Source organism: Sesamum indicum, linkage group LG15 (assembly GCF_000512975.1).
Source record: "Sesamum indicum cultivar Zhongzhi No. 13 linkage group LG15, S_indicum_v1.0, whole genome shotgun sequence".
Lineage (NCBI taxonomy): Eukaryota > Viridiplantae > Streptophyta > Magnoliopsida > Lamiales > Pedaliaceae > Sesamum > Sesamum indicum.
In genome coordinates, this window is record NC_026159.1 from 8,030,274 (window position 1) to 8,054,086 (window position 23,813).

The 23,813-nt window shown below is 36.3% G+C and overlaps 3 protein-coding genes across 7 annotated transcripts in view; 1 reads left to right on the top strand and 2 right to left on the bottom strand.

The window, feature by feature from the left end:
• LOC105178218 (DNA repair protein RAD4) overlaps nt 1-9,344 on the top strand; it is a 14,830-nt gene extending 5,486 nt beyond the window's left edge. For both annotated transcript variants that reach the window (XM_011101639.2, XM_011101640.2), the window contains 7 exons: nt 478-527; nt 668-1,435; nt 3,300-3,645; nt 3,741-3,935; nt 4,026-4,178; nt 8,183-8,392; nt 8,729-9,344. In XM_011101639.2, the coding sequence (XP_011099941.1) occupies nt 478-527; nt 668-1,435; nt 3,300-3,645; nt 3,741-3,935; nt 4,026-4,178; nt 8,183-8,392; nt 8,729-9,121 (2,115 nt within the window). In that variant the 3' untranslated portion in view covers nt 9,122-9,344. The remainder of the gene's footprint in view (nt 1-477; nt 528-667; nt 1,436-3,299; nt 3,646-3,740; nt 3,936-4,025; nt 4,179-8,182; nt 8,393-8,728) is intronic.
• LOC105178219 (HMG-Y-related protein A-like) lies at nt 10,284-11,871 on the bottom strand. The gene is made up of 2 exons (XM_011101641.2): nt 11,683-11,871; nt 10,284-11,082 (listed from the first exon to the last, which is right to left on the bottom strand). The coding sequence occupies exons 1-2, from the start codon at nt 11,731-11,733 to the stop codon at nt 10,651-10,653; spliced, it is 483 nt and encodes a 160-aa protein (XP_011099943.1). The 5' UTR covers nt 11,734-11,871; the 3' UTR covers nt 10,284-10,650.
• On the bottom strand, nt 14,917-23,584 carry LOC105178220. 4 transcript variants are annotated; one of them, XM_020699264.1, is made up of 13 exons: nt 23,429-23,584; nt 21,599-21,941; nt 21,117-21,260; nt 20,824-20,897; nt 20,381-20,457; nt 20,227-20,298; nt 17,529-17,597; nt 17,288-17,334; nt 17,099-17,213; nt 16,921-17,010; nt 16,727-16,830; nt 15,385-15,460; nt 14,917-15,302 (listed from the first exon to the last, which is right to left on the bottom strand). In XM_020699264.1, the coding sequence occupies exons 2-13, from the start codon at nt 21,877-21,879 to the stop codon at nt 15,144-15,146; spliced, it is 1,308 nt and encodes a 435-aa protein (XP_020554923.1). In that variant the 5' UTR covers nt 21,880-21,941; nt 23,429-23,584; the 3' UTR covers nt 14,917-15,143. The 4 variants fall into 4 exon arrangements, with proteins under 4 accessions (XP_020554923.1, XP_011099945.1, XP_020554922.1 ...); XM_011101643.2 differs by having other exon boundaries at nt 16,942-17,010; nt 21,599-21,996; nt 23,429-23,577; XM_020699263.1 differs by having other exon boundaries at nt 21,599-21,996; nt 23,429-23,577.

Below are 23,813 nucleotides of genomic sequence, written 5' to 3' on the forward strand. Positions count from 1 at the left end.
AAGTGAGAAGGGAGGGGGGGGGGGGGGGGGGGGGGTATGGAGTCAATTTGTGATAGTCTGCGATCATGAAAGGATCGGTCAGTTGTTAGTACATTTTGCTGCATTTAGTTTTTTTTTAGTAGTTTAATTGTACCTGATATAGCAAACATTTTTAGTGAATATGTAGTCGGTAATGCATTCATTAGTGCTTGATTATGTAAAAGAAAATGTGCTGCTCATTTTTATTATTAAGATGTTGATGTAGTTATGGATTCAATGCAAACATTTGTCAGGAATAATTGCAATGCCCACTGCAATTTTTATCACATTTTCTGTTTCTAATTCTTTAGGAGATTGAAGCACTCCATTGATCTTGTATAGGAGGTGAAAAACAAAAGTAAAGCATGAGTAGGTGGTGTAGGGATTAATCAGTAATATCTTAAATGGCTAATCAATATTATGTTCTAACTGAAGGTTCCCCTTTCATTTGTCTTGCAGGTTGCAGCATTATCTGTGGCACTATTTAGGGCGCTGAATCTCACAACTCGGTACTCTAACATAAACAATAGCGTTCTGTTTTTTTAACTCCACATTGTCAAAGTTGTGCTTGAGAACTTGGGAGTTCTCCCAACAATTTTTTAGAAACTTCTATTTTTAAGCACCTAGAGTTGAATTCTTGATTTTTCAGGTTTGTTTCAATTTTGGATGTGGTCTCCTTGAAGCCTGATGGTGATATATCAGAGCACATCATGGAAGTTTGCAGCAAGAGAGGACGAGATATATTTAGCTCATCAACTCTGATGGTTGCTGGACCTAGCTGTTCCTCTGCTTCCACTTCGAAATCACCAACAGGGGTTGAGCATGGAATCAGCCAGAGTGCTGCAGGAGGTGCTGGCAGGCATAAGGCTGACAAATCAAAGAAGAATGGGTTGCAATGCCAAGATTCTCTTACTATTGATAAGCCGAAAGATAAAATGTCAGATGTAGCGGTCCCTGAGACCCCAATTGATATTTCTGAACCCTGCCTTGTAAAATCTGATGGATTGAAGAGGAAAGGAGATCTTGAATTTCAAATGCAGTTGGAAATGGCTCTCTCGGCTACAGCAATTGGAAGTTCTAAAATAAGCATGGCATCTAGTGCATCAGAATCACCCAGCAGGTCCTCAACTCTCACTCCACCTTCTAAAAGAATGAGAAAAATTAAAAAAGAAGAATCTCAGACTTCCTCAGATGGAATATCTACAGCTATTGGATCAAAAAAGGTGGGAGCGCCACTTTATTGGGCAGAGGTTTTTTGTTGTGGAGAGAACTTGACTGGAAAGTGGGTGCACGTTGATGCTATCAATGGAATTGTAGATGGAGAGCATAAAGTAGAAGCTGCAGCCCTTGCATGCAAAAAATCTTTGAGATATGTAGTTGCTTTTGCTGGTCAAGGGGCTAAGGATGTGACTCGCAGGTTTGAATCAATAATGTTGCTAGGTTTTCTATGTTATCAAGACCATTACGTTTTCTCACCTAAAGGCAGGGAAAAGTTACTTTACCACAAGCTAAAAGCACTATGATGATGTTCATTCTAGGTTTATTTCCAGCTCCAAAGTTCGTTTGGCAGTCATGGCCCTTACAAGTATAGAGCTGGTCCTCCTAACAGATACATTCTTGAATGAAATTGTTAATTAACTGACTAGGACATGTTTGAGATCTGGCACATGGGGATTGCATCTTAGTGGATGTATTTGTGAGAGGGTGAAGCGATAAAAGAGATTCTTTTGTAGCTGAAAAAGGGTAGGACTAAAACTTAATAATCGATTTACCACCTCCTATCTGGAATTCACGAGAACTAGTATGGCACCTAACACCAGAAACTGGTAATCTCATTTGACTAGCTCCAATGTAATTGTTCTTTTATTTGCCACGAAAATTGTTTTTTGGCATTTACAATTTCTGCCTTAGCATGGACTTGTTAACTACATAGGTATGTTGCTGTATTGGTTGAGCATTCTCTATATCTTATAATTATATGAACTTGGTATCTATTGGTCGTTGTTTGCTCCAACAAATTTTTGCAAGTGTATGCTTTTACATGTGTGCTGACTTAATATCTGGGGGCCTAGTTGGGTTCCTGGGGAATGTAAGAGGTTGGGGTATAAGGCTTCATCTATGTGTTCCATTCCTTTTCTCTTTTTCCCAGTTATCCTACTCTTAGTGTAAACTACACGGGAGGTATGAGTCTGCGTAAGCTGTCCATTTGTCCTCCAAGTTTGATGTCTTTTGGTATTTGTGGCTATTAATTTACTCTCTTCTCCACTCATGAGTTTTGGTCATTGGCTAGTGCGCTGGCATGTACCATTTCATTTTTTGTCCAATTACTCTATAGTTGGTGTAGAATATGACATGTTTCGGTTGAAACTGCTTAATGAGCAAGTTCATTACCTTGCTTAACCCAGTTCCTCTAGGACCTAGGCCAGCCCCAAACTTGAAACCCAATGTTAACACCTGTTCTACCTTTCTAGAGATTATAAATAGTTTTTTAAGAAACAAGGAATAAAAAGTAATCCTCACACGATATTGAAATAATTGACTCTGTTTCTAAGCATATATATGCGAACAAATTACATTGGATTGATCATTATAAGATGAATAAGTGCCCTATTCACTATATTGGACATGTTATCCACCTAACAATAATTTTTACTTAAACCAATCTAAAACAATATAACGTGAGTTATCTAAGCAAACAAACATCAATTTAATTACATTATTTATTGATAATGCATTGGATTTGGACTGGGTTCAGAATCAATTAACCAACTGACCCTACATTGCTTTAATGATTTAAACTGGTTCACACCCAAGTTCTGCCTGCACGCACACCCTGTAGGCTTGTATCACTTGTCCTTTCGTTTTAGACATGCATTGTGAAAGCATTCAAGCTGCATGTGTTTGAACCTCTAGACCTGGACCCATTGCCAACTGTATGTGCTCTGTTCCTGTAATTATTCCACCATGTTCATTTTCGGTTTTAGATTTGAGATGAGACAGTTAGGTCTAAGATTTTGTAGTTGAACACCTCTGAATCTTCTAGTTGAACAATCTGAGCAATTATCTGGGGGTGCATCTGATGAATATGCTTTGGGGCTGTGTGGTCCACAACATCTTCTCATTATATTATTAGTATTATAGGGGAGCTCTGCCAGGTCTCTCATCTGATTTGTGTTCAGATTTGGATATGCACACACCATTAGCTCTTCGTGTTATTATTTTTTAACCACAAATGATCTGTCTGACAATAATATTACTTAATGACAATAATATTGTTTCAGGTATTGTACAAAGTGGTACAAGGTAGCAGCAAAAAGGGTCAATTCTAGCTGGTGGGATGCAGTGTTGGCACCATTGAGGGAGTTGGAGTCAGGTGCAACTGGGGGTGGTGTTAATTTGGAATATGAAGCTTCATCACATGAGAAGAATGAAGAGTCCCAAGTGGCAAACTCAAATCATGGCTGCTCTATTGATAAGAACCACTCATGCGGAGCATGCAAAGAGTGTTCTGAGAAACAGGTTGAGGGGTCCTCTATGAGGAAATCTTTTGCTTCTACCAGGAGCTCCCTGGAAGATATGGAACTAGAAACTAGAGCACTAACTGAACCACTTCCTACGAATCAACAAGTATGATGAAATTTAATATCAATTAGTTTTAAGGGCTTTACCTACCATGATTAGAAGTGCAGTTTATCTACTGTTTAATTTTCTGAAATATTCAGGCCTACAGAAATCATCAACTGTATGTGATTGAAAGATGGCTTAACAAGAATCAAGTTCTGTATCCCAAGGGGCCTGTACTGGGATTTTGTTCTGGGCATGCTGTGTATCCGCGTACTTGTGTCCGAACACTTCGTACAAAGGAAAGGTGGTTCCGTGAGGGGCTGCAAGTGAAAGCTGGTGAAGTTCCTGCTAAGGTCTAATATTTGGTGGAATTTGATGCTGGATTATCTCTGACTTTGATTGGCATTCAAATGTATATGAATATTTTACTCTGTTTCAATTAGGTTCTCAAGCGTTCCCTGAAGCGTGGTAAAGAAGAAGCTGCAGATGACAACAACTACACTGATGGGGATCATCAAGATATTACTGCCCTTTATGGGAGGTGGCAGACAGAACCACTGCATCTACCTCGAGCTGTTAACGGGATTGTGCCTAAGGTAGATCTGTTTTCCTATTTTGAAGTTATAGTGGATGTGGATGGTCTGATCAAGGTACCTACTGTGTTGTTAGAGATGAAATATTTTGCTCATTTGATTTTGGATATATAAAATTGGGTGAAGAATGCTTTTAATCTTCCATGTCTTGCCCATTCAAAATAAGGTGTACACTGAATTGGTTTATTTCACTGAAACAGCTTACTTTTGGCTTTTACTAAAGAAGCAAAAACAGTTGAACATATAAAATCAATAAACATAAAAGGTAAAGAAATTGAAGTTAATCTAGACAAAATGCTGAAATTTAGTAAATGCTAGACGAGTTTGGGCTACCATGTCTGAACAGCATAGAATTTCTACCTCCCTTCTTCCCTCCTCCCCCATCTTTCCTCTGGGCGTATACCGAGGGTCTCTCCTGTTAGTTTGGAATGTTGGCTTTTGTAGGACTCTTTACCATTTCTAGCCATTTGCATTATAAACACATCATAATCTAGAAAACTGATAAGAATTCTTGAAAATTCTTATCATGGTAAAGGAAAATAGAAAGCCGCTGTAGCATATGCTGCATTTTGGATTGGAAGCAAATCTTTACCTTGAACCTGTTCCATAAATCTGCCAGTTCATCTGTTACTGACATGGATGCCTTCTTCGTGTTACTTAACTGAATCAAACCATAAAGGCAATATTTTGTTCACCTTTCCCATAATTCAAGGTTACCGAAGTTGATGGGCTTTTTTTGCCAAAAATGGGGGATAACTGGATAAACAAGTTTCTGCAGGCTCCATCACATGCAGGCAGTTTGGATGAACTGTGCTTACATTTGGGTTGCCTATTCTATAAGCAATTAACATTATTTCATCACTGCTAGTGACAGAAATATGTTCAAAACAAGTACTTCGCGTAAGGAGGCTTCTCTAAATTGTTTTGTTGCCCTTAAGAGTCATCACTCATAGTCTGAAATGCTTTCCATTAGCTCCATGATTCTTCTTAAAGTTATGGGGCATTTCATGGATTTTCCAGTATGTCTCGTTTGTATGCCGTTGTCACACGATGGTTTCTTCTCCTATCTCCATCTGAATCATGATCCTCTTGAAACCAAAGCTGAATTTTGTTTCTGGTTGGTTGGACTTAGTAACATCACCTTTCATCTAGCCTCCTCCCTACTTATTTTGGAAAAAGCTTCTGTGATAGACAGTAGAGGTTTTGTGCCAAGGATCCCCCCTTTGACCTTGTCCAAATCATGATTAAGTCCAGCGAGAAACACATAAACTTGACCATTTTCCTCTCTCTTCCTATTCCTCATGCTATCATTTGGGCAGTCCCATTCATGTTCATAGCACACATCTAACTCTAACCATAATGCCATTATCTGATTGTAGTATGCCGTGACTTCACAATCCCTTGCCTTGACTGCCAGATTTTTGATTTTCAATCCAAATATTTATGATGAGTTCTCTAGGTCTGAGTACATGTTACATATGGAATCCCACACATCTTTAGCAGTTGGTAAAAAGAGACGACGTTTCAACATAGGTGGCTCGTCCAAGTTGATAAGCCAAGCAATTATCAATGAGTGCACTTACCTCCATCTTTCTAGATTAGGGTCATTTGCTGCTGGTTTCTTCACTTCCCGAGTTAAATGGCTGAGCTTGTAGGGGAGAATGTGATGTAAAAAGCTCAGGGCATTGTTTCCTTGAGTAGTTTCTGACTGTATGCTTCAGTCTATCCTGATGAAGATGAAGTCTTTCTTGCCCCAATCATGGCGGTTTTTGCCATTAAACATTAATGATAAAGAACCTGGCTGTGATGCCATATAAGTTTTGAGAGAAAACTACTCACTTTCTTGATTCAAAACCAGAAATATAGAAAGTATTTGTAGCCTCACAAGAATGTCCCCGGATCTATCTGATTAACGCAAAGTGCATAATGATAGGAACAAGTAACAAAATATCCTGCATGTTATCAGATCCTGATTCGAACAAATCTAAACCAAGATAGAAATAATATCCTAAGTACTTGATAGTCCTTATCCTTCCTTAATCCTTATCCTATTTCTGAGAACCGCATCAAATTTTCTATACATTACATATAAACCATTTTGGTTCGCCATAAGTTATATTGTGTAACCTAGAAAATGTATGTAATGACAATGTCATGCTTGTGATACAGTGTTCGGGTTTTCCGAGGGATGTGGAGAAGAGACATGCACCTATACTTGCACAGACAAACACATAAGTAGATACAGAGAGGTGTAGCAACAATGAGCCATTGCTTTGTGTTTATGCACATGGGCAAGAAGTTCATTTGAGTTTTTTGGATTTTGTCTTTCTTATTGTGTGTGACTTTAACTCTGGGTGAATTTGACTTCCTACTGGTGTTAAAAAGACGTATAAGCCGAAAAATGGAAGAAACAGCTATATTAGTTCTTCAAACGTGGATAATCCTGATGTGGTTTTATTCCTCACCAGTTCGGTTTTTCCCATTGCCGTGTGCCTATGATCAAGGTGGACCCACCATATATAAGCTTCCAGCCATGTTAAAGTTTGGGCCCCAAACAGCTTTCGAAGAAGGGTGCAAATGGATGATATTGCTGAAGTGGGGCTAGTTAATAATTGTTGCCAATAAACCTAACCATATTATGTACATATTATGAGTTGTACCTTTATTGTCTTAACTAGTGAATATTTTTCTCTCAGACATTGAAAAGGAGAAAATACTAGCATTGTTTGCCATATTAAATAAAAAGCCATTGGTTAATTGCTCATAATCCAAATTCAGTTTTCCAGAAGGACATTACTATTTACCATCCCTTTTGGTAGGGCAAATATCACATTTGCATTCCTTGGTTTTAAGCTGCATATATGTCCCACCCTACACAACACCCTTTTCGCCTTGCAGGACATTGCATTTACATCCTGCTGCCTTCTCTTATACCACAACTGCAACATATCCAATTTTCCGTACATTACGTATAGCCCTCTGCTTTTCATTGCATTGAACAAAGTTTACAAAGGCTATGTTATACTCATAGCCAAACTTTTGGGGTTTTCTGGAGGATCTAGGGCTTCATGTATGCACCTGCACAGAGAGAGAGAGAGAAAGAGAGACTTTTTATTTGTACAGACATGGGCAAACAGTGTCATTTGGTTTTTGGTTTTTAGTCCTTTCTATTCATTGGTTGACTTTAACTGAGGGTGAAGCTGACACTGTGCACCAAGAGTCAGTTTTTCTGTGACAACCATTAGTCGCAGGGGAAGTGGATGTGATTTGCAAAGATTCAGGTGAATATTTTCTGACTAGGTCGAACATTAGGGAGGTGGATGCAACTATTTCTGTAATAGTATTGGGAATGATCACATGTGCATCCAGTGGCCTTCTGTGAACAGATCAGTTTCTTTAACATTTGATAAGATAGTATCCACCCAGAAGTTGAGATAGATGAGAAATATAGCATATTTTTGCATAAGTGTGAGTAATAAGACTCAAGATTGAAGACTTTGGTTCCCATAGCAGTTGGAAATGGGTTTATCCCGAAACAGAAATGATGGTCGGTAAAAAAATCTATAACAAAGTAGGTGGAGAAATGAATTGGCAGCTTCTTCAGTTAGTGATATATGTAAAATCTGGTCGATGGGCAGGGGTGTTCTAATTTGTGATTTCTGTTGCATTCACCTGAGATAAATGATTACAAGATGTAGCCAAAGTCGTAACATACCCCTTCTGGATGATATTCGGCCTCCTAGCCATCTATTATTAGATTCTCATTTTTTTTTCATTCCATTTTGATTACGTTTAATTAGTTTATGCCATATTTATTGCTTCCTGTTCGTGTCTGTTTTGTCTGCCCTCTTTACAGCATTGTACACTCAGGGCATTCTTAATTCTTTGTTGTATTACTTGATCCCAGGACGACATTGCCTGCCGTAGTTATATATTCTGTCTGTATGTTATTATCTCTTGTACTTGGATCCAGTTTTCATAGCTGATCTATGAAGTCTTATTTCTAGAATGAACGTGGTCGAGTGGATGTGTGGTCTGAGAAGTGCCTCCCACCAGGTACAGTCCATTTGCGCTTGCCAAGAGTGGCAGCTGTAGCGAAAAGGCTGGATATTGATTATGCTCATGCAATGGTTGGATTTGAGTTCAGAAATGGTCGGTCTGCTCCTCTATTTGAGGGTATTGTAGTTTGTACTGAGTTTAAGGATGCTATTCTACAGGTAAGTTCATAGTATTCACTTTCCACCTGATTAAGGTGGCCGTTGAAAATCTGTATTATTGTTATTGCTGAGCATAACACTCTTATTGATGGACCAAATGAATTAATTTCAAAATGTTGAGATACTATCAATCTAAAACAACCTGTGTAGTTACTTGCAAAATCTCTAAATGGTCTGTTCTTAACTGGTGGTTCTACTTTTTTTTGATCCATCCTCTTCTGAAAATATACATTGTCTGCTGAAATCAAGTGATATGATGGCATCAGTGCATACAAGCATTTTAACCTCTGATCTTTAACGATCTTCTGGTGAGTTTGATGAAAGTTTGTTTCTCAGGCATATTTAGAGGAAGAAGAGAGAAGAGAGGCTGAAGAAAAAAGGAGAAATGAAGCACTGGCACTATCAAGGTGGTATCAGCTTCTTTCTTCCATCATTACTCGGCAGAGATTGAACAGCTGCTATGGAGCTGGAGCATTATCACAACCCTCCAGTGAAATCCCAAAATCAGATGATAAATGCTCTACATCAGCTACTCGTGCCCAAGAAATTGTAGCATCTCCAAGATGCCAACAAGATGACACTTCTGAAAAACCTTATGTTTTACCCTCTATGCCCGAAGAAAACCACGAACATGAATTTGTTTTGGACAAGGAGGTGTTTGGTGAAGAAGGCCCGACTCAAGTGAAGCGATGTCGCTGTGGATTCTTAGTACAGTTTGAGACAATATAGAAACTCTGTTACGCATTCTTGTTGGATAATATTGCAGAAGGTGGCTGCATTCGAGCTGTCAACAAATCCATATTTTGGTCATGTTGTCTCTAAGCCCTGTGAAACTTTTGAATTATTGCTAAGAGCGGCCTGTGTAACATATCTGATGTGGGGATACAAATGAACTTATTTATTTTGAAGTCTTGTATTTTTGTGGAAAAGCACACAGTGATCTTGCATTGCCCACTTGATTGACTGGTATTGATTCTGGGACCATAAATGTAGGAAGCAGGTCCACTGCTGATCATTGAAATGCGAGGGCAGATGGATGTTATGCATTCAGTCCATTCAAAAATTTCACATCAATAACCCTTTCACTTATAGTAGAAGTATACTCTACTTCCACATCAATTTGCCCTCAAGTCTACACCAAATAGGAACCACCATTACCAATAATAGACCTCATAATTATCAGCTTCAAAGATCGTACTTCCGGTTCCACTAGTTACCAAATTCTTGATGCAGTGGTGTAGAGGGATTCACCCAGTACGATAAACTCCAAATGTAACAAGATTCCAGTATTCCCACCTTAAGTGTTGGAGCTGCCTTGACATATAAAGATTCCATGGTGGGCCTTAGTGCTTAGATAAAGACAAGACTTATAATGTACTAGTGGAATTTTCCTCTCATCCAAGAAAATTAGTACTATGCAAGTGTCGGGCTTTTAAGAATACAATACATCCAGTCGATTGATGACCGTCGGACAACTAGGTGGCTGTTCTTTTTCATTTAGCTGCCAGATAGGCATAATCTTTTTTGCAGCATCTACAGAAATTTCACTATAAGCCCTTCGTACATCAACTCGTCACGGCAAAAGCACAACCCAGGAGCCATTTTTAAGACTAGAATAGCCTGTACAGGATACCAAGAAAAATTGTCTCACATAATACTACTAGAGAAGTATTAGATTACCTGTGGAAATTCTGAGAATACTGTGATTGTTATCTACTTATTCATATAGCATAAGATATTACCAATACTTAATACCCATCATAAAATATTGCACTACAATTGCAACCTGCACTGGATGCTCTAGGCTGAATCAGCAACAGTTGAAGTCTACTTCATCTAGCCGTTGATGCTAAATCATATCGAAAGGTGTTGAAAATGCGATAATCAGAAGTTGCCAAGAAATGCATCCAATTAAGCAAGCCGGGAAAATAACTAGTACTAATTCCTAGTAGTAGATGACACTTCTCTTCGCTACAGAGATGATCCACTAGGAATACCCGACCATTCAAGAACTGCAATTGTAAATGTAAGAGTACAAAGTTACAAACACCACCAGAATACTGACTGTTAAGTATGTCTCCAGTTGAAACAGCAAGTAGCAGTAGACAAATACTAACCTAGTTACACCAACCTTAGCTAACTACACTAAATACAAACACTAAATGTTAAAAACACCATGAGAGACCACCTAGTCACGAACGCACACATCATAAGTTAAAAGAGCCGGTGATGATAACCTCCATTTCCAGTCTCTGTCTTCATGCCTCCACTTCATTCTGCACTGGCTGCGGATTCACCTTCCTTGGCCTTCCCCTAGGCCTTCCGGTCTTAGAGATGCTTGGGGGGCCAGCTGGAGGCTTCGGTTTCTTGGGGGCAGGTGGTGCATTGGGATCCTTCCTTGGACGGCCCCGAGGCCGAGGAGCGGCAGCTATGGCGCCAGCGGGAAGGGGTTCCTTCGGCTTTGGGGGGCGGCCACGGCCGCGTTTCTGTGGTGCATCTGGGCCGGGCTTGACATAGTTGTTCTTGATGAACAGAAGCTCCCCACTGTCCTTCATTCTGTTCAAGTGATGTGACAACAGATCTGCGTGGCCGGCAGGCATTTCGCCGTATTTGGACTCCATGTATTTGGATATTGCTGACTTGTTCGCACCCTCAGTTTGTTTCAGAGCATCTAGTGCTTCCATAATCATCTGAGCAGCAAAAAGATACTCAAAACGTTGGGAAAAGGTGACCATTTTAACATAATTTAACTGCCTTTGAACTGCAATTTTTCTTTACTAAAACTTAAATCTTCAATGGTACAGAACACGAGAAAAAACGGCTAAGCCACAAGTTTCACTTCTCTTCTCCAGGAAAATTCACGATTTTTCTTTTTTTTTTAAAAAAAAAAACCGTGGATTGTGGTTGTACCAAATTTGTAAAACAATTTGCTCTTTCTTTTTCACAAGAAAAGGAAATGCGTATCTCGATTTAACGGGAAAAAAAACTAAAAATACATAAGCAATTACATACTAGTAGCTAAATTATCTTAACCTCAGAAAGAGAAATTTACAAGAGGGCAGAATAAATTTAGGGTTAAAAGGATTTAGCTGCAAATGTGAAGATTCTTCTTAGTACCGAAAAATCTAAAATTTCAAGCAACAATCCACGTACGGAGGAAAAATTAAAAATAAACATAGTAAAAAAAAAGCTGACAGAACATGCAAAGTGGAAATGAGATTCTTTCTTGTAACAAATTAAGAAAAAAAAAAAAGAGCGAAAAGACAGGAGAAAAAATTTAGTGTTTTGACCTGTGGGTATGGAGGAATCGAAGGAGGTTTGTTGAGCTCTTCCGTCGCCATTGAAGCTAGCTGCCGAGCAGCAAGATTAGTGAGAGAAAAAACCCCAGAAAGAGAAAAAAAAGGAAAAGATAGAGAGAGAAAAGCCCACGCGACAAGAGTGAAGTTAGGGGTCAGCTTCACATCACAGTAAAAGAAAATCTTTTACAACTTTTTCGGTTTAAATTTTTCTTTCTTGCAACCCCAAATATCTCTCTCTAAGATTTTGAATTATGTTCCTTCAACATACCAAATTACCCTTTCTCGTTGTAAGCCACAAACTTAACTGTTACTATATAAGGATAAATACACTCTTCCCTCCTGAATTTGGTGTAATAATATATAAATTTTTTATAATTTGAATAATTACATTTAGGTATAATTACACTCTTCTCTCCTGAAATTTGACATGTAGACCTTATGTGGTGTGGAAAATTACGTTTAGCACCCCAAAGGTTTGCTTCCATATAAAGAATAAGTCCTACTGTTAGTTAAAATTAACTGAATTTGCTGATATTAACAAAAAGAATCGTATGAAAATTGATATTTACCCTCGATTGACTTATTACTAACTTATTTTAAGTCAAATTATTATTTTTTTACTAAACTACCCTTATAATGGTAAAAATATACTTTCTCATATGCATTAGCGCATGTTTGTATGAGGGTAATTTGACCATAAAAAATTTTATTTGACCTGAATAATTCAATCTGGGGTTAATATAGATTATTTTTTTATTAATCAGAAAATTCGATAAATTTTGACTAACGATTGGACTTATTTTTTAGATGGAAGCAAACTTCAAGTGTGCTAAATGTAATTTCGCAGACCACAAGGGGGTTATGTGTAATAACACCAAACCTCATCGGAGGGAGTGTAATTGTCCCTTACATCTAATAAGGTTTATTTTCGTCTAACAAATAAGTCTCCAATTAGTCAAAATTCACTGAATTTGTTGATATTAACAAAAAACCTGAATGAAACTTGATATTTACTCTCTATTGACTTATTACAGACTTATTGCCAGGTCAAATATTTATTTTCGGGCTAAACTACCCTTATAATAGTGAAAATTTACCTCCTCATATGCATTAACGCGTGAAGACTTATGAGGTAATTTGGCCATAAAAAATTTATTTGACATGCAATAAGTCAGTAATAAGTCAATAAAGAAATAAATATATATATATTTTTTTTGTTAATATCAACAAATTCGGTGAATTTTTATTAACAAAGAGATTTATTTGTCAGACGGAAGAAGTAAACCTAAGGAATGTTAGATATACTTTTCCAAATTATAAGGGTTCTCTGCATAACTATACTAAACTTCATAAATGTAGGTGTAATTATCCCTACAATATATGAAAACCACATTTCTTTTTCCTCACATGTTTCTTTCTTTTTCATCCTTATTACTTTTTGTGTCTTTTTATACTTTTTTTTCTCTTCATTTTACACTATAATTTTTTATATGCTGGCAAAAACCCACGTACAACAACAACAACTAATCATAATAAAAGAAAAATTCAAAATTTTCACAAATTAGCATTTGGTCAAAGTTGTTCATTCAAAAATTAATCCAATCTTGAAAATATGCCTTGAGCTAAAATAAATATGATTATATTCAAAATTATAAATTTCAAATAGATAATATCAACATATTCTATAAATCAATTATTATATATTTTTTTAAATGCAATGTTGAAGCTACATGAATTCTAGGAGAAGGTTATTTCTATTGATAAATAAGGAAAAATACTAATTAAGTTTTGAAAATGTAGGTGTTGAACTGAAATCAAGAAGATCATATTCAAAATTATGAAGTAAAGATAAATAATATTGATAAATATAAATAAATACAAGTAACTATATTTTTTTTAATTCTAATAATGATACTAAGTTCTCTATGCATTGAAGAAAAAACATAAAAATGCAGTGTAAAAATTAATTAAATTGTAAAAAGAAAAATTGATTATATAATGCGTACTACAAATATATATATATGGCGTTGAGGTGTATATACATATATATATATATAAATATATATTAGAATGATCAGTTTCACAATCACAAAAGTTAACCATAAGTAGGGAATGTAATCTAAAGAGGGCAGGTAGATTAAAGTTTATAACATGTTATTAATGTTTATCTCAAATTAGAGTATTTTTACAATTAAAATAAATAAAATCTTAAGAATTGAAAATTTGGTCAAGATTGAAGAAATGAATTCAATGAACCCTTCAATATATATATATATATATATATGGGTATTTCCTTCTCCAAAGATTTGGTATAATTACACATAAATCCTTGTGGTTTGAGAAATTACATCTACCACTTATGAGATTTGTTTTCATCTAATAAATAAGTTCATCTATTAGTCAAAATTAACTGCATTCCTTGATATTGACAAAAAAATTAAATGAAAGTTGATATTTACCCCCAACTTGCTTATTATTTAGTTATTGCTGGTCAAATAATTTTTTTCCTACTAAACTACCTTTATAATAGTGAAGATATACCTCCTCATCTGTATTAACCCGTGAAGAAATATGAAGTAATTTGATCATAAAAAAAATTAATTGACCTGCAATACGTCAGTAATAAGTCAATTAGGGGTAAATGTAAATTTTTCTTCTGATTCTTTTTATTAATATCAACAAATTCGGTGAATTTTAACTAACGGGGAAACTTGTTTATTGGACGGAAAGCAAACCTTAAGGATGCCAGATGTAATTTTCTAAATCACGGGAAGTTTACGTATAATTAAACTAAATCCTAAGAGAGAAGAGTACAATTATCCCAATATATATATTAATTAAGAGAGAATAGCAATTTATCCCTCTATGATATTGAAAATGAGTACATTACCTCCTATGAAAAAAATATAGCAATTTACCCCCTGTACTTTTTAAAATGAAGCATTTACCTCCTTATACATGGAGGTAGATTGCTTTATTTTATAAATCATAAGGGGTACATTGTTTTATTTTAAAAAATTCAGGAAGATAAATCGCTATTTATTTTTTCATAAAGAGGTAATTTGCTCATTTGCAATATTACATGGGATTGCTTGCATTTTTTCCTATTGATTAATATTAACTAATAGATTATTGCAGTGGCGTCATACAGTAATTGAAAAAACGCTTGGCAATTTGGGCTTAATAAAAGAAAATGAAAAGGAACATTTACTGACAGTGAAATGGTGTAACTGCAACCTGTGCAAATGAAAAGATACGTAAGACAACAATATAGTTTGTAAAAGTTTCTATACAAATCTTTCCGGCTCAAGGTGAAAGTGAAACCCACAGCACCATTTTTCTTGCTTATATTACAGATGACGACACAAAAGTCGGAGTCAAACAAGCATCCACAATATTAGAGATCCAATTGATTAGTTATGAAGCTATATCTACACAACAAACTCAGCCTCCTAATCTGTCCAGGTGTCATCTTCCTCGTCGTCTTCGAAGCTTTGGTTCATCATGAACCTCCAGCTATCTCCTTCCTCTATTTCCCACTGTTTCTTCAGCTCATAGATGGTTTTGGCTGCTGCTGCAGCAATTGCAGGATTGCTATCTTCTGCCAGTCTCTGCAAAAGGGTATAAAACAAAATTCCAATACTTTTTGCAGTGTGAAAACAAGGGCCCTGAGGGACTGTAACTATAAACTACCTGAAGAGCACCCATGCCGGCATTTCCAAGAGTCCACATCGATGGAGCAGCTGATAATGCATTAGCTAACGCTCTCCTGTTCATCGGGGTATGGGATAATAGAAATTAAAGATGAATCGATCATTTCAAAAATTAGAGAACATGTGAAATAATGAACGATTTAAATTTCCTATTATAATGATTTAGAAGGGGAACCATCAACAGTGTTTCAGCAGTGGAGTTGAAAGGGAAAAATCAAATAGAAACAAGACTATAGGTCGTACCACAAGATGATCCTCCCAAGATAAATTCATGACAGTTGAGCCATCAATGGAAGTAAACATAATCATTACAATTAGATAGAGAAGACATGATGGCAAAGTGAATTTTCTCGGTGACGCCTCCTGTTTTGTAGTGCAGAATGTGCCTACAGTGAATCAATTATTTGGATAGAGCTTTTTCAGATATTTTGTCATTTTCTTCAACTTTGTGACTCATAGGTACATGATTACTAGATTTCACAATTTGATCAATATTAGAACTAGAACGAGAACTGTGCTTCAAATGTCTACACTCATTACCAGCTAGAATATCAAGCCATAATTCGACGGTTTATTGGTACTTTGAATTTGTCGCTGACTTTCAGCTAATATGCTTCTTGATACTCTAAAGTTTTTAATGTAATAATGCATCTGAACTTTTCCCTGTTAACAAACAAAATGCATTTGACCTTTTTCAATTTAAAGTGTTATAGACAAGAATCATTTAATATTAACATTTTAGCACCCCTTCACATTCAAACCTGGCACGTGAAACATTTCTTTAACAAATGGGTGGCAGTGACATTCGAACATAGGACCTCCATGTTAAACAAACAACGCATCTAAAAGTTTGGAGAATAATTTAATATCAATATGTTAAGCTGCTGTGGATATTAATATCTTAAACTTAATAATTCCGTTCTAACTTAAATTTTTCGATGAAGTGGTCATTTAACACAGTCCAACCAAAAAAATAAAAAGATAAAGCACTCGTTAGTAGCACTTCAGTGAACAAACCCGCCATGGAATTTCTAATGGAATCAGCTAATGCTGAATAGGGAATTCCTATCCTGGATAGTATATAAATTAGTCTTTAGGCTGTATAAGTTAATCTCTCTTGTTTCTTTTTCTCTTTTACATTCTCTTGACTACAAATTTTAGATCAAGAGAAAAATATACACAAGCATATAAGCAAAATCCTATTTGTATATACCGAATTTAGCAAAATAAGTATTTGGACTAGTTTCTACATCAGGCTTAACCGCAAAATATAGAAAGAAAGCATGGCAAAATAAATCCGCTAAATCAAGATTAGTAGCTACCTGGTGCTGACATCAGGAGAATTTGAACACTCTGCCAACAGAGATACACTACTTTTACCATCCATCGCATCAAGATCAATAAGGGCTGCCACCAGCAACTCCAGCTGCCCCAAACCAAAGACGATGATATGAGTAAATAAAAGAGCATGCAAATTGAACTTCAATTGTCAAAGGTAGAAACAACTTAGACATGCATCTATTTGTTTGACTCGGACCTCTTCCGGATCAGTATAGTCAATTCCATCAGCTTCGGAAAGTGCAGAAGCTATGTTCCAATAAGCTTCCTAAATGTCAACAAATATGAAGGTTCAAGATAAAGATTTCCCACTCTCATACGCCCTGTCTAAATTGAAATGTTGTCCAAAAACAAACCTGAATCGCAGTAATACGATCCGCAGATACTTCTCCAGGTAGAAAGCCAAGATTTTTCCCGTTCTTTTCTAGTGTTATATGCCTTGCCACCTTGCTAGTGTTAGAATCTCTTTTCCTGTGCAGACAAGAACCGGTGAGTAAATAGCCATGAATTCTTGAATGACAAGAAGATGTATGTTAGAAACTTACAATCTGTACATTTTGCTCACCATCATATCATGAATGCTTTTGACCAACTGCAACTCCAACAAACAGAGAAATCTGAATTCTCAAAGCATTAACCAGACACAAAGGAAGAGTATTATTCGTGAAGTGAGGGTGGCTGAAGTTGTGAAATAACAAGTCAAAGATTCTCCTGAGCATCATTATGCAAGAAAGAGATTTCTCCCTATATATTGCAGCAAACAAAGAACTTGTCTCATAACAATACCTCCAATGCCATAAGAGAATCTTCCATTGCACGTTGCTTGGCAGCAGAATCAGCTCGCTTCAAATCAGCCTGAACATGAACAAGGGGTTATTTATTTTAGGATCTCAAATAAACAATAAAAAGAACCACTGTCCGCTGCTGTTAATCCAAATCCTTTCTCAGAAGAGGTGAAACTAACAGATAAAATATTTATATAAACATGTTACAGAGAATGAGATCCACAGCCGGTATCTCTGGCATGCTATGAATATAGGAAAATCAAGGGAGAAGCTCCACGAACCATGATAAGTGTTTAAATCTGAATTACCATGGTAAAAGACAGCAAAGCAAAAGATTGTGGAGATATTTGAGGCATCTGTCAGTTGTAGATAATATGAATATGGGATGAATACAGACCAAAGTAAATATTAATTACAATGCTTCCTCGGTGTTATTGCGAAAAATTATCTAGGTAAGTAGAGGTATTGGCATCAGAGAATTTAGTTTAAGCCAATTATTATCATGATCACCTTTTTGAAATAAACGGCAATGGATCAGACATATAATATTTAGTTGTATAAGAAAATCCCAAACTCAAACACTAACACCAGGACCAACAAAATTTAAGTAGAATAGTATCTCCTTTTAATATTCACTTGGAGCTGTTTATTTCTCATATGCACCAATCTAACCCTCTAAATCTCACATGGCTCCACCAGTTATGGGCATTTTCCACATTTTTATGCAACTGGTCTATAAGTTTAAGCTACAATGCTAGCACTACTTAAGATCATCTTGTATTCAGTCTATATTTCTATATCAGTTACCTAGCCTATTAGTGTCTTGACTTTCCAGAAAATCTCCTGCTTCTGTGAGTTTAGCATCAGGCTTCAAGAATATCTGTCAAAATACTTTAATAATTTAAAAAAAAGGAAAAAAAAAAAGAAAAGAAACAATAGCATTTTAAAACTAATTCAGGTGTTGTGATTAACTTTATGCTCTTCTTCACTGAATATACTGTTACGTGCCTATATCCATTATCCACCTCAGTGTAATGTTTGTTCTGTCTTGGTCCTAGTGGGATAGCATTTTCTTCTACATGTCTATGGAGTTTAGAAAAATCCAAACATCTTAAAGCTAGATAGAGAGGTAGGAATTTCTCAGACAACTCTCACTCCTTTGTATACGTCAGGAGTCCATTGATGAGAAGGGGCTGGGGAAAGCTTGAACCCAATTCCTATGATGATGAATATGAGCGCAATTGGAAATTCCTAGGGAGTTATCCATTTGCGTATTGATAAGACCATTCACTATTTCTTGAAGCTCGACCTCTTCCCCGGATAAACCATATAGCCAAGAGAAACCATGAACTAGAATAGAAGAGCTTGTGACATACATGAAATCTTTGTCACTGTCTATTGCTCTATTTTGAGGAATGCATCTTATTAAGACGAATGGTAGCAGACCACCTTACTGCATCAGGGGTCTAACAGTCTTGTAGCACAATGTTGTAAGCAGTTCCAGGGAATCCAGGAAAAAATTGGACATGTAGAAAGAAAGAATTAGCAATTGAAGCTAATCAAAGCATCAAAGAAGGAGGATCTGAAGAAAAACAAGTGCTGAAACACGCAGTACGAAAGAAGAATCCCCAGGGAGGGTGAACAAAGATGAACAAAGTGAGAACTAGAGCTTAAGGTTAACGGAGTCAGTAGGAACAGCACGTGGACACAAAGATGGAGGAACTTTCATGGTTTAGAGATATTAGAGTGTGGAGCAAACCCCGTTCATACTTTAACCTAGGTTGACCGAACATTTTAGAGGTGCCTTAGCTGTATTAATTTAAGGCAGACATCTATTGGAAATGTTCTACAGCAAGAAAAATTTGAGAAACCATAGAAGTATAAGCAATTCATCTCTAAATCACATGAAAAAATTTGTGTTCTTTTGTTTGGTTTTCCTTTCAATTTTTTTGCACACGTTTCACTGTCTATCTTATAAATTTGCAATTTCCTAACAAGAGATGGTATAAACCATGTTATCACTAGAGAATGAACCTTCATATTTCAAAGAGAACATGCATCTAGAACCTTCTTGAGTCTCCTTTATTTTGACACATTTACCCGGCTATGTCAATCAAATGCACAAAAGAGATGTATCATTATAGAAAGTATATTTAGTAAGACAAACAAAAATTGCAAACGAAGAAGATGATGACTAATTTGCAGCAACAAAATAAAATACTTGCCTAAAATTGTTGCATAAAGATCATATAGATCACACAATGCCGCTTTAAAGCCCCATAACTCACCTTTAATGCACTCAATATCATAATTTGACTAGCTTGACTGAATATTTTACAGGGACCTTAGCTATATATTATTGAGGCAGCCATCTAATGGAATTATATGAAAAATGCTACTTTAGTAAGAAAAACTTGAGAAAACATGGGCATATGAGCAAGTCATCTCTAAACCACATGACAACCTTTGTGTTTTTATGTTTAGTTTTGTCATTTCCATTTTTTTGCAGAGTCGATCTTATAGTTTTGCAATTTCATAAAAAGAGTAATGCTAGCAGACGAGCCTTCACATTTTAAAAGAACATGAATCTGTGATGTCTCCTTTACTTGGACTTTGCAGGGATAAAGTAGAATAATTGACTAAATTGTTGCATAAAGATCATAGGTTATACAAGGCCGCTTTAAAGCACCATAAGTCACCTCTAATGCACCATCACTCCAATGCTTGTCAGCAGCCCTTTTCAATTTTGATTGAGCTTTGTTTTTCAGAAGCTGCCAAGAAGCCAAAACTAAAATTAAGTATCAAGACAGGCTAATTCTAGCATGTATTATAGTTTGGAAAGGAGTCCCTTACAGTGGCTACATGATGAAGCCTTTCAGCTCTTCTCTTCACATCATTATCAATTTTCTCAGTATCTTCCCTAGCCCTTGCTGCATAACAAAAAAGGTAATGATTTAAATGAATTAAATAAATTAAACATTTTTTGCCTCTTTTCCCAAATTCACTAAAGTACCTGCATCAGTAATCGTGTTGATTTGGAGAGAGAACATTTAATATGTTGCCATGCATGTTTAGAATAAAAGGTAATTTGGCAGATTGAACTACCCTATACTTTGATTTTACTCATAAGCAGGGATTAACGATAATGTAATATTCCAAATGAAAGTAAGCATCTTTTTTTAAACACATAATAACAATCTTCTTGACAATTTTTATACAGCAGTTTCCGGGAGTTCAGACACTTGAATTTGAAGTCTACTTACTAAATAAACAATGTACACTAAAAAATTTCTTACCATCAAGCTTAAGGAACTCTGAACCAAGAAATGCGACATCTTGACGTGCGCGAGCATCCAACTTCATAATGCCTCTATTGAAAATGTAATTATTAGCAAGTATTGCAGAGTACTTATGAAGTTATTCACCTAGATCGCACCGTCAAAATGGTGATGCTATACACAACCCACAAAATGAAAATTTCCTTGGTAACAACATATATCATCTCTAATAGCAGAAAATGGAAAGACTAACAGAATGTTGGGAGTAATGAATGAATTACTAGAGCTAAAATATTGGACATTCATCTTACCGTGAAAGAAGTATAATATCACTTCTAGCTCTTTCATTCACGAATTTTGCATCATTCGAAACAAATCTGCATGCTTCAGCTAATCCTTGACTAGAAGAGGTGTTTTTCCCAGTCTCAGTGGGATGCTCATCTCCACTTGGAGAGCTGATCAGAAGACAGAAAACATAATCAAAATCAACTATAAGATGAACTGGTTTGGAAATAAAATTAGTAGTAGTGGCAGAAAAGACGAGATATTTGAGATTTGATACCCACCAACCAATATTTTAAAAGATTTAAACAAAAGGAAATTCATCTAAATTCTATAATATAACCTAGAATACCCCATGATATAACTAAATACTCAAACTAGGCTGCCGAAAAGTTATGAAATGTATTTCTCCTTTTATGAACATGTCCTTTCAGGAGATCAAAATTGAAAATAGCAGAACTCAATCAAGAAAAATCGCACTCCACTGCATAGTTTGATGCATTGTGTATACCTGGACATATCTGAACAATCATCATAGTTTGTCACAAGCTCCTTTGTTTTCGTGTTGTGTGTTTCCGCTGACTGACATACCCAAGAAGGCCCCCGGGATCTGATAAAAGTATTCAATTTTCCACCTAAAGGCCAGAATTCCTTGGTTGAAAACTTCATTTTCAGCATCGAGAGATGTCCTTTGCCTTGTTTGTAATGGTTGGCTCCTTCATTTATTGTATATAACATGGGGTGCTGTGGCGATTTTGCTGATGAATAAATAACCCCATTTGGTTTAGCCATAATTTCAGATCAGAGGAGCTCCAGCAGCAGTGTGACTTCAGTAAGAATAAAAGGAGAAATGACTAGTGCAGAGAGTAAACAACCCAGGTTAGCATTTCCCCAGAAGCTTGAAAAAAACTGTATGAACAAAAGAAGAGCATAAGATGATTCAGATGATAATTAGGCAGACTCCAGAAGTTGATGCTGAAAATTTGAATAGGTTACCATTAAATCATTGTTTATTGGCATGAAATTTTAGTGGCCGAAGCTCAAAAGAGTCTAGCTGATTTTTTTATTTGGAACCTCATTGGTTGGCCAAAGTTAGCAGTAGTATCAAATTGACTACCATGACCAATGCCTAAAAGAATCCTAGAAGTTGCCATGTATAGTTGTGGAAAATGACCTCACTATTTGGACTTCAAAATGTAAGGATCTAAAGTGCAATTGTGACAGAATTTGGTGAAGGGATTTATAACCGAGAAGGCTGATTACTCAAGAATCCTATAGTTTCTTGCCCAGGGAGATATCTTTTATTTTCCTTTTCTTTCTCACCAGAAACTTATTAGTAACAGACTGAAAGAGGCCAAACCTGTAAATACATTTATTCCTTACACTTCAATGATTCTCTAATTTCAAGTTCAAACGCTTAATAACTATATATTAGTCAACAACTTGATAAATTCACAGTTTCCATCACAGAGCAATTCAATTTCTTGACCAGGTTACCACTGACTTCATTTTACAAATACATCAATCTGCTGTTAATTGCAAAAAGACCACGTGGCAAACAGTTGATCTGACCTGCTATTACATGCCTGCATTGTCATGAAAGATACTATTGCCCAGTGACAGCCGGGAATTGCTGTTCCCCTTAAGCATCTTTCGTCAGTTTAAAACTATCAGTATCTTATCTAGATCACACAATCACTTCATCTCAGCTTATCCCCCTTGTGGGAAACTAGGAACCTTGCTTAAGAGGGGTGAGACCTCTTTATACTAATAAAAGTATAGTAAGCACCAGAAACTACTTCCGCAAAAAATCCAGCATGAATACATGAGCTACTGGCTTTTGGTCACATGGAAATGGGCCATTAACACGAATCCAACTTGAACAAAATACAGTGCTGCCCAAGGGGTTTTAGAACTAATAACTTTGAACTCCCCACAATTACATATAACTTAAAGCATTCTCTCTACAATATCATCTATTATGTAATTCTTCGCCAATGTTCCTTAATCCCTCAAAATCGCTACTAGTAATTACTGCCAATCCTGGAAACTCTGAAGCTTTTCAGTGGAAGTTTTGGCATAATTTCCAATAGTATAGAATGCACAATTCAGAGTATGCTTTCAAAGTAACTGAACCACTAACCCGCAAATAACTAACAACAATAATCAAATACAGACTTAAAGAAAATCTTCAAATCATGAATTCAATAAACTACCAAACACAAACCCACATGAAAACTCAATAAGCCCAGATCATACAATCAAACCACGAATAAAAACAAACTGCGTGGACAGTGGAAAATCATTCGATGAGCAAATTTAGAACTAAGGAAGCACTCACCTGGCTTAGACCTAGAAAGGGAGAGATGCGGAGCGTGCAGGAAGAATGCAGAGAGAAAAATAAGAGTGAGAGTGAGAGTGAGAGTGAAAGCGAGAGCGAGAGGGCCATGAAGAGATTGAACAAATTCCAACCACAAGCTCAGCATGTGGCCCCTTAGCTGCCAACGCTATACAACAAAAGAGAATGACAAAAGAAAGAATGTAACTATTTGGCAGGTCACCCTCAGTAATAACAACCGAAATTGGCTGCTCATCCGGATAACAGTGGCAGAACATAAATTGCTTTGTTGTATTATTTAATGAATCTTGAATTTTATATTGATTTATAATACACGAACACTTTAAAAAATTACTTGATGCAGTATCGCACACATATCAGATTTGGG

Excerpts from the sequence above, each read along its gene's own strand:
- LOC105178219 (XM_011101641.2), bottom strand. The coding sequence starts at position 11,733 with ATGGCGACGGAAGAGCTCAACAAACCTCCTTCGATTCCTCCATACCCA. Across the intron at positions 11,083-11,682 it reads CGATTCCTCCATACCCACAG|ATGATTATGGAAGCACTAGA; the intron begins GTCAAAACACTA and ends TTTGCTGCTCAG.
- LOC105178220 (XM_020699264.1), bottom strand. The coding sequence starts at position 21,879 with ATGGCTAAACCAAATGGGGTTATTTATTCATCAGCAAAATCGCCACAG. Across the intron at positions 17,335-17,528 it reads ATTCTCTTATGGCATTGGAG|TTGGTCAAAAGCATTCATGA; the intron begins GTATTGTTATGA and ends TTGGAGTTGCAG. Across the intron at positions 17,011-17,098 it reads ATCGTATTACTGCGATTCAG|GAAGCTTATTGGAACATAGC; the intron begins GTTTGTTTTTGG and ends GTTGACATTTAG.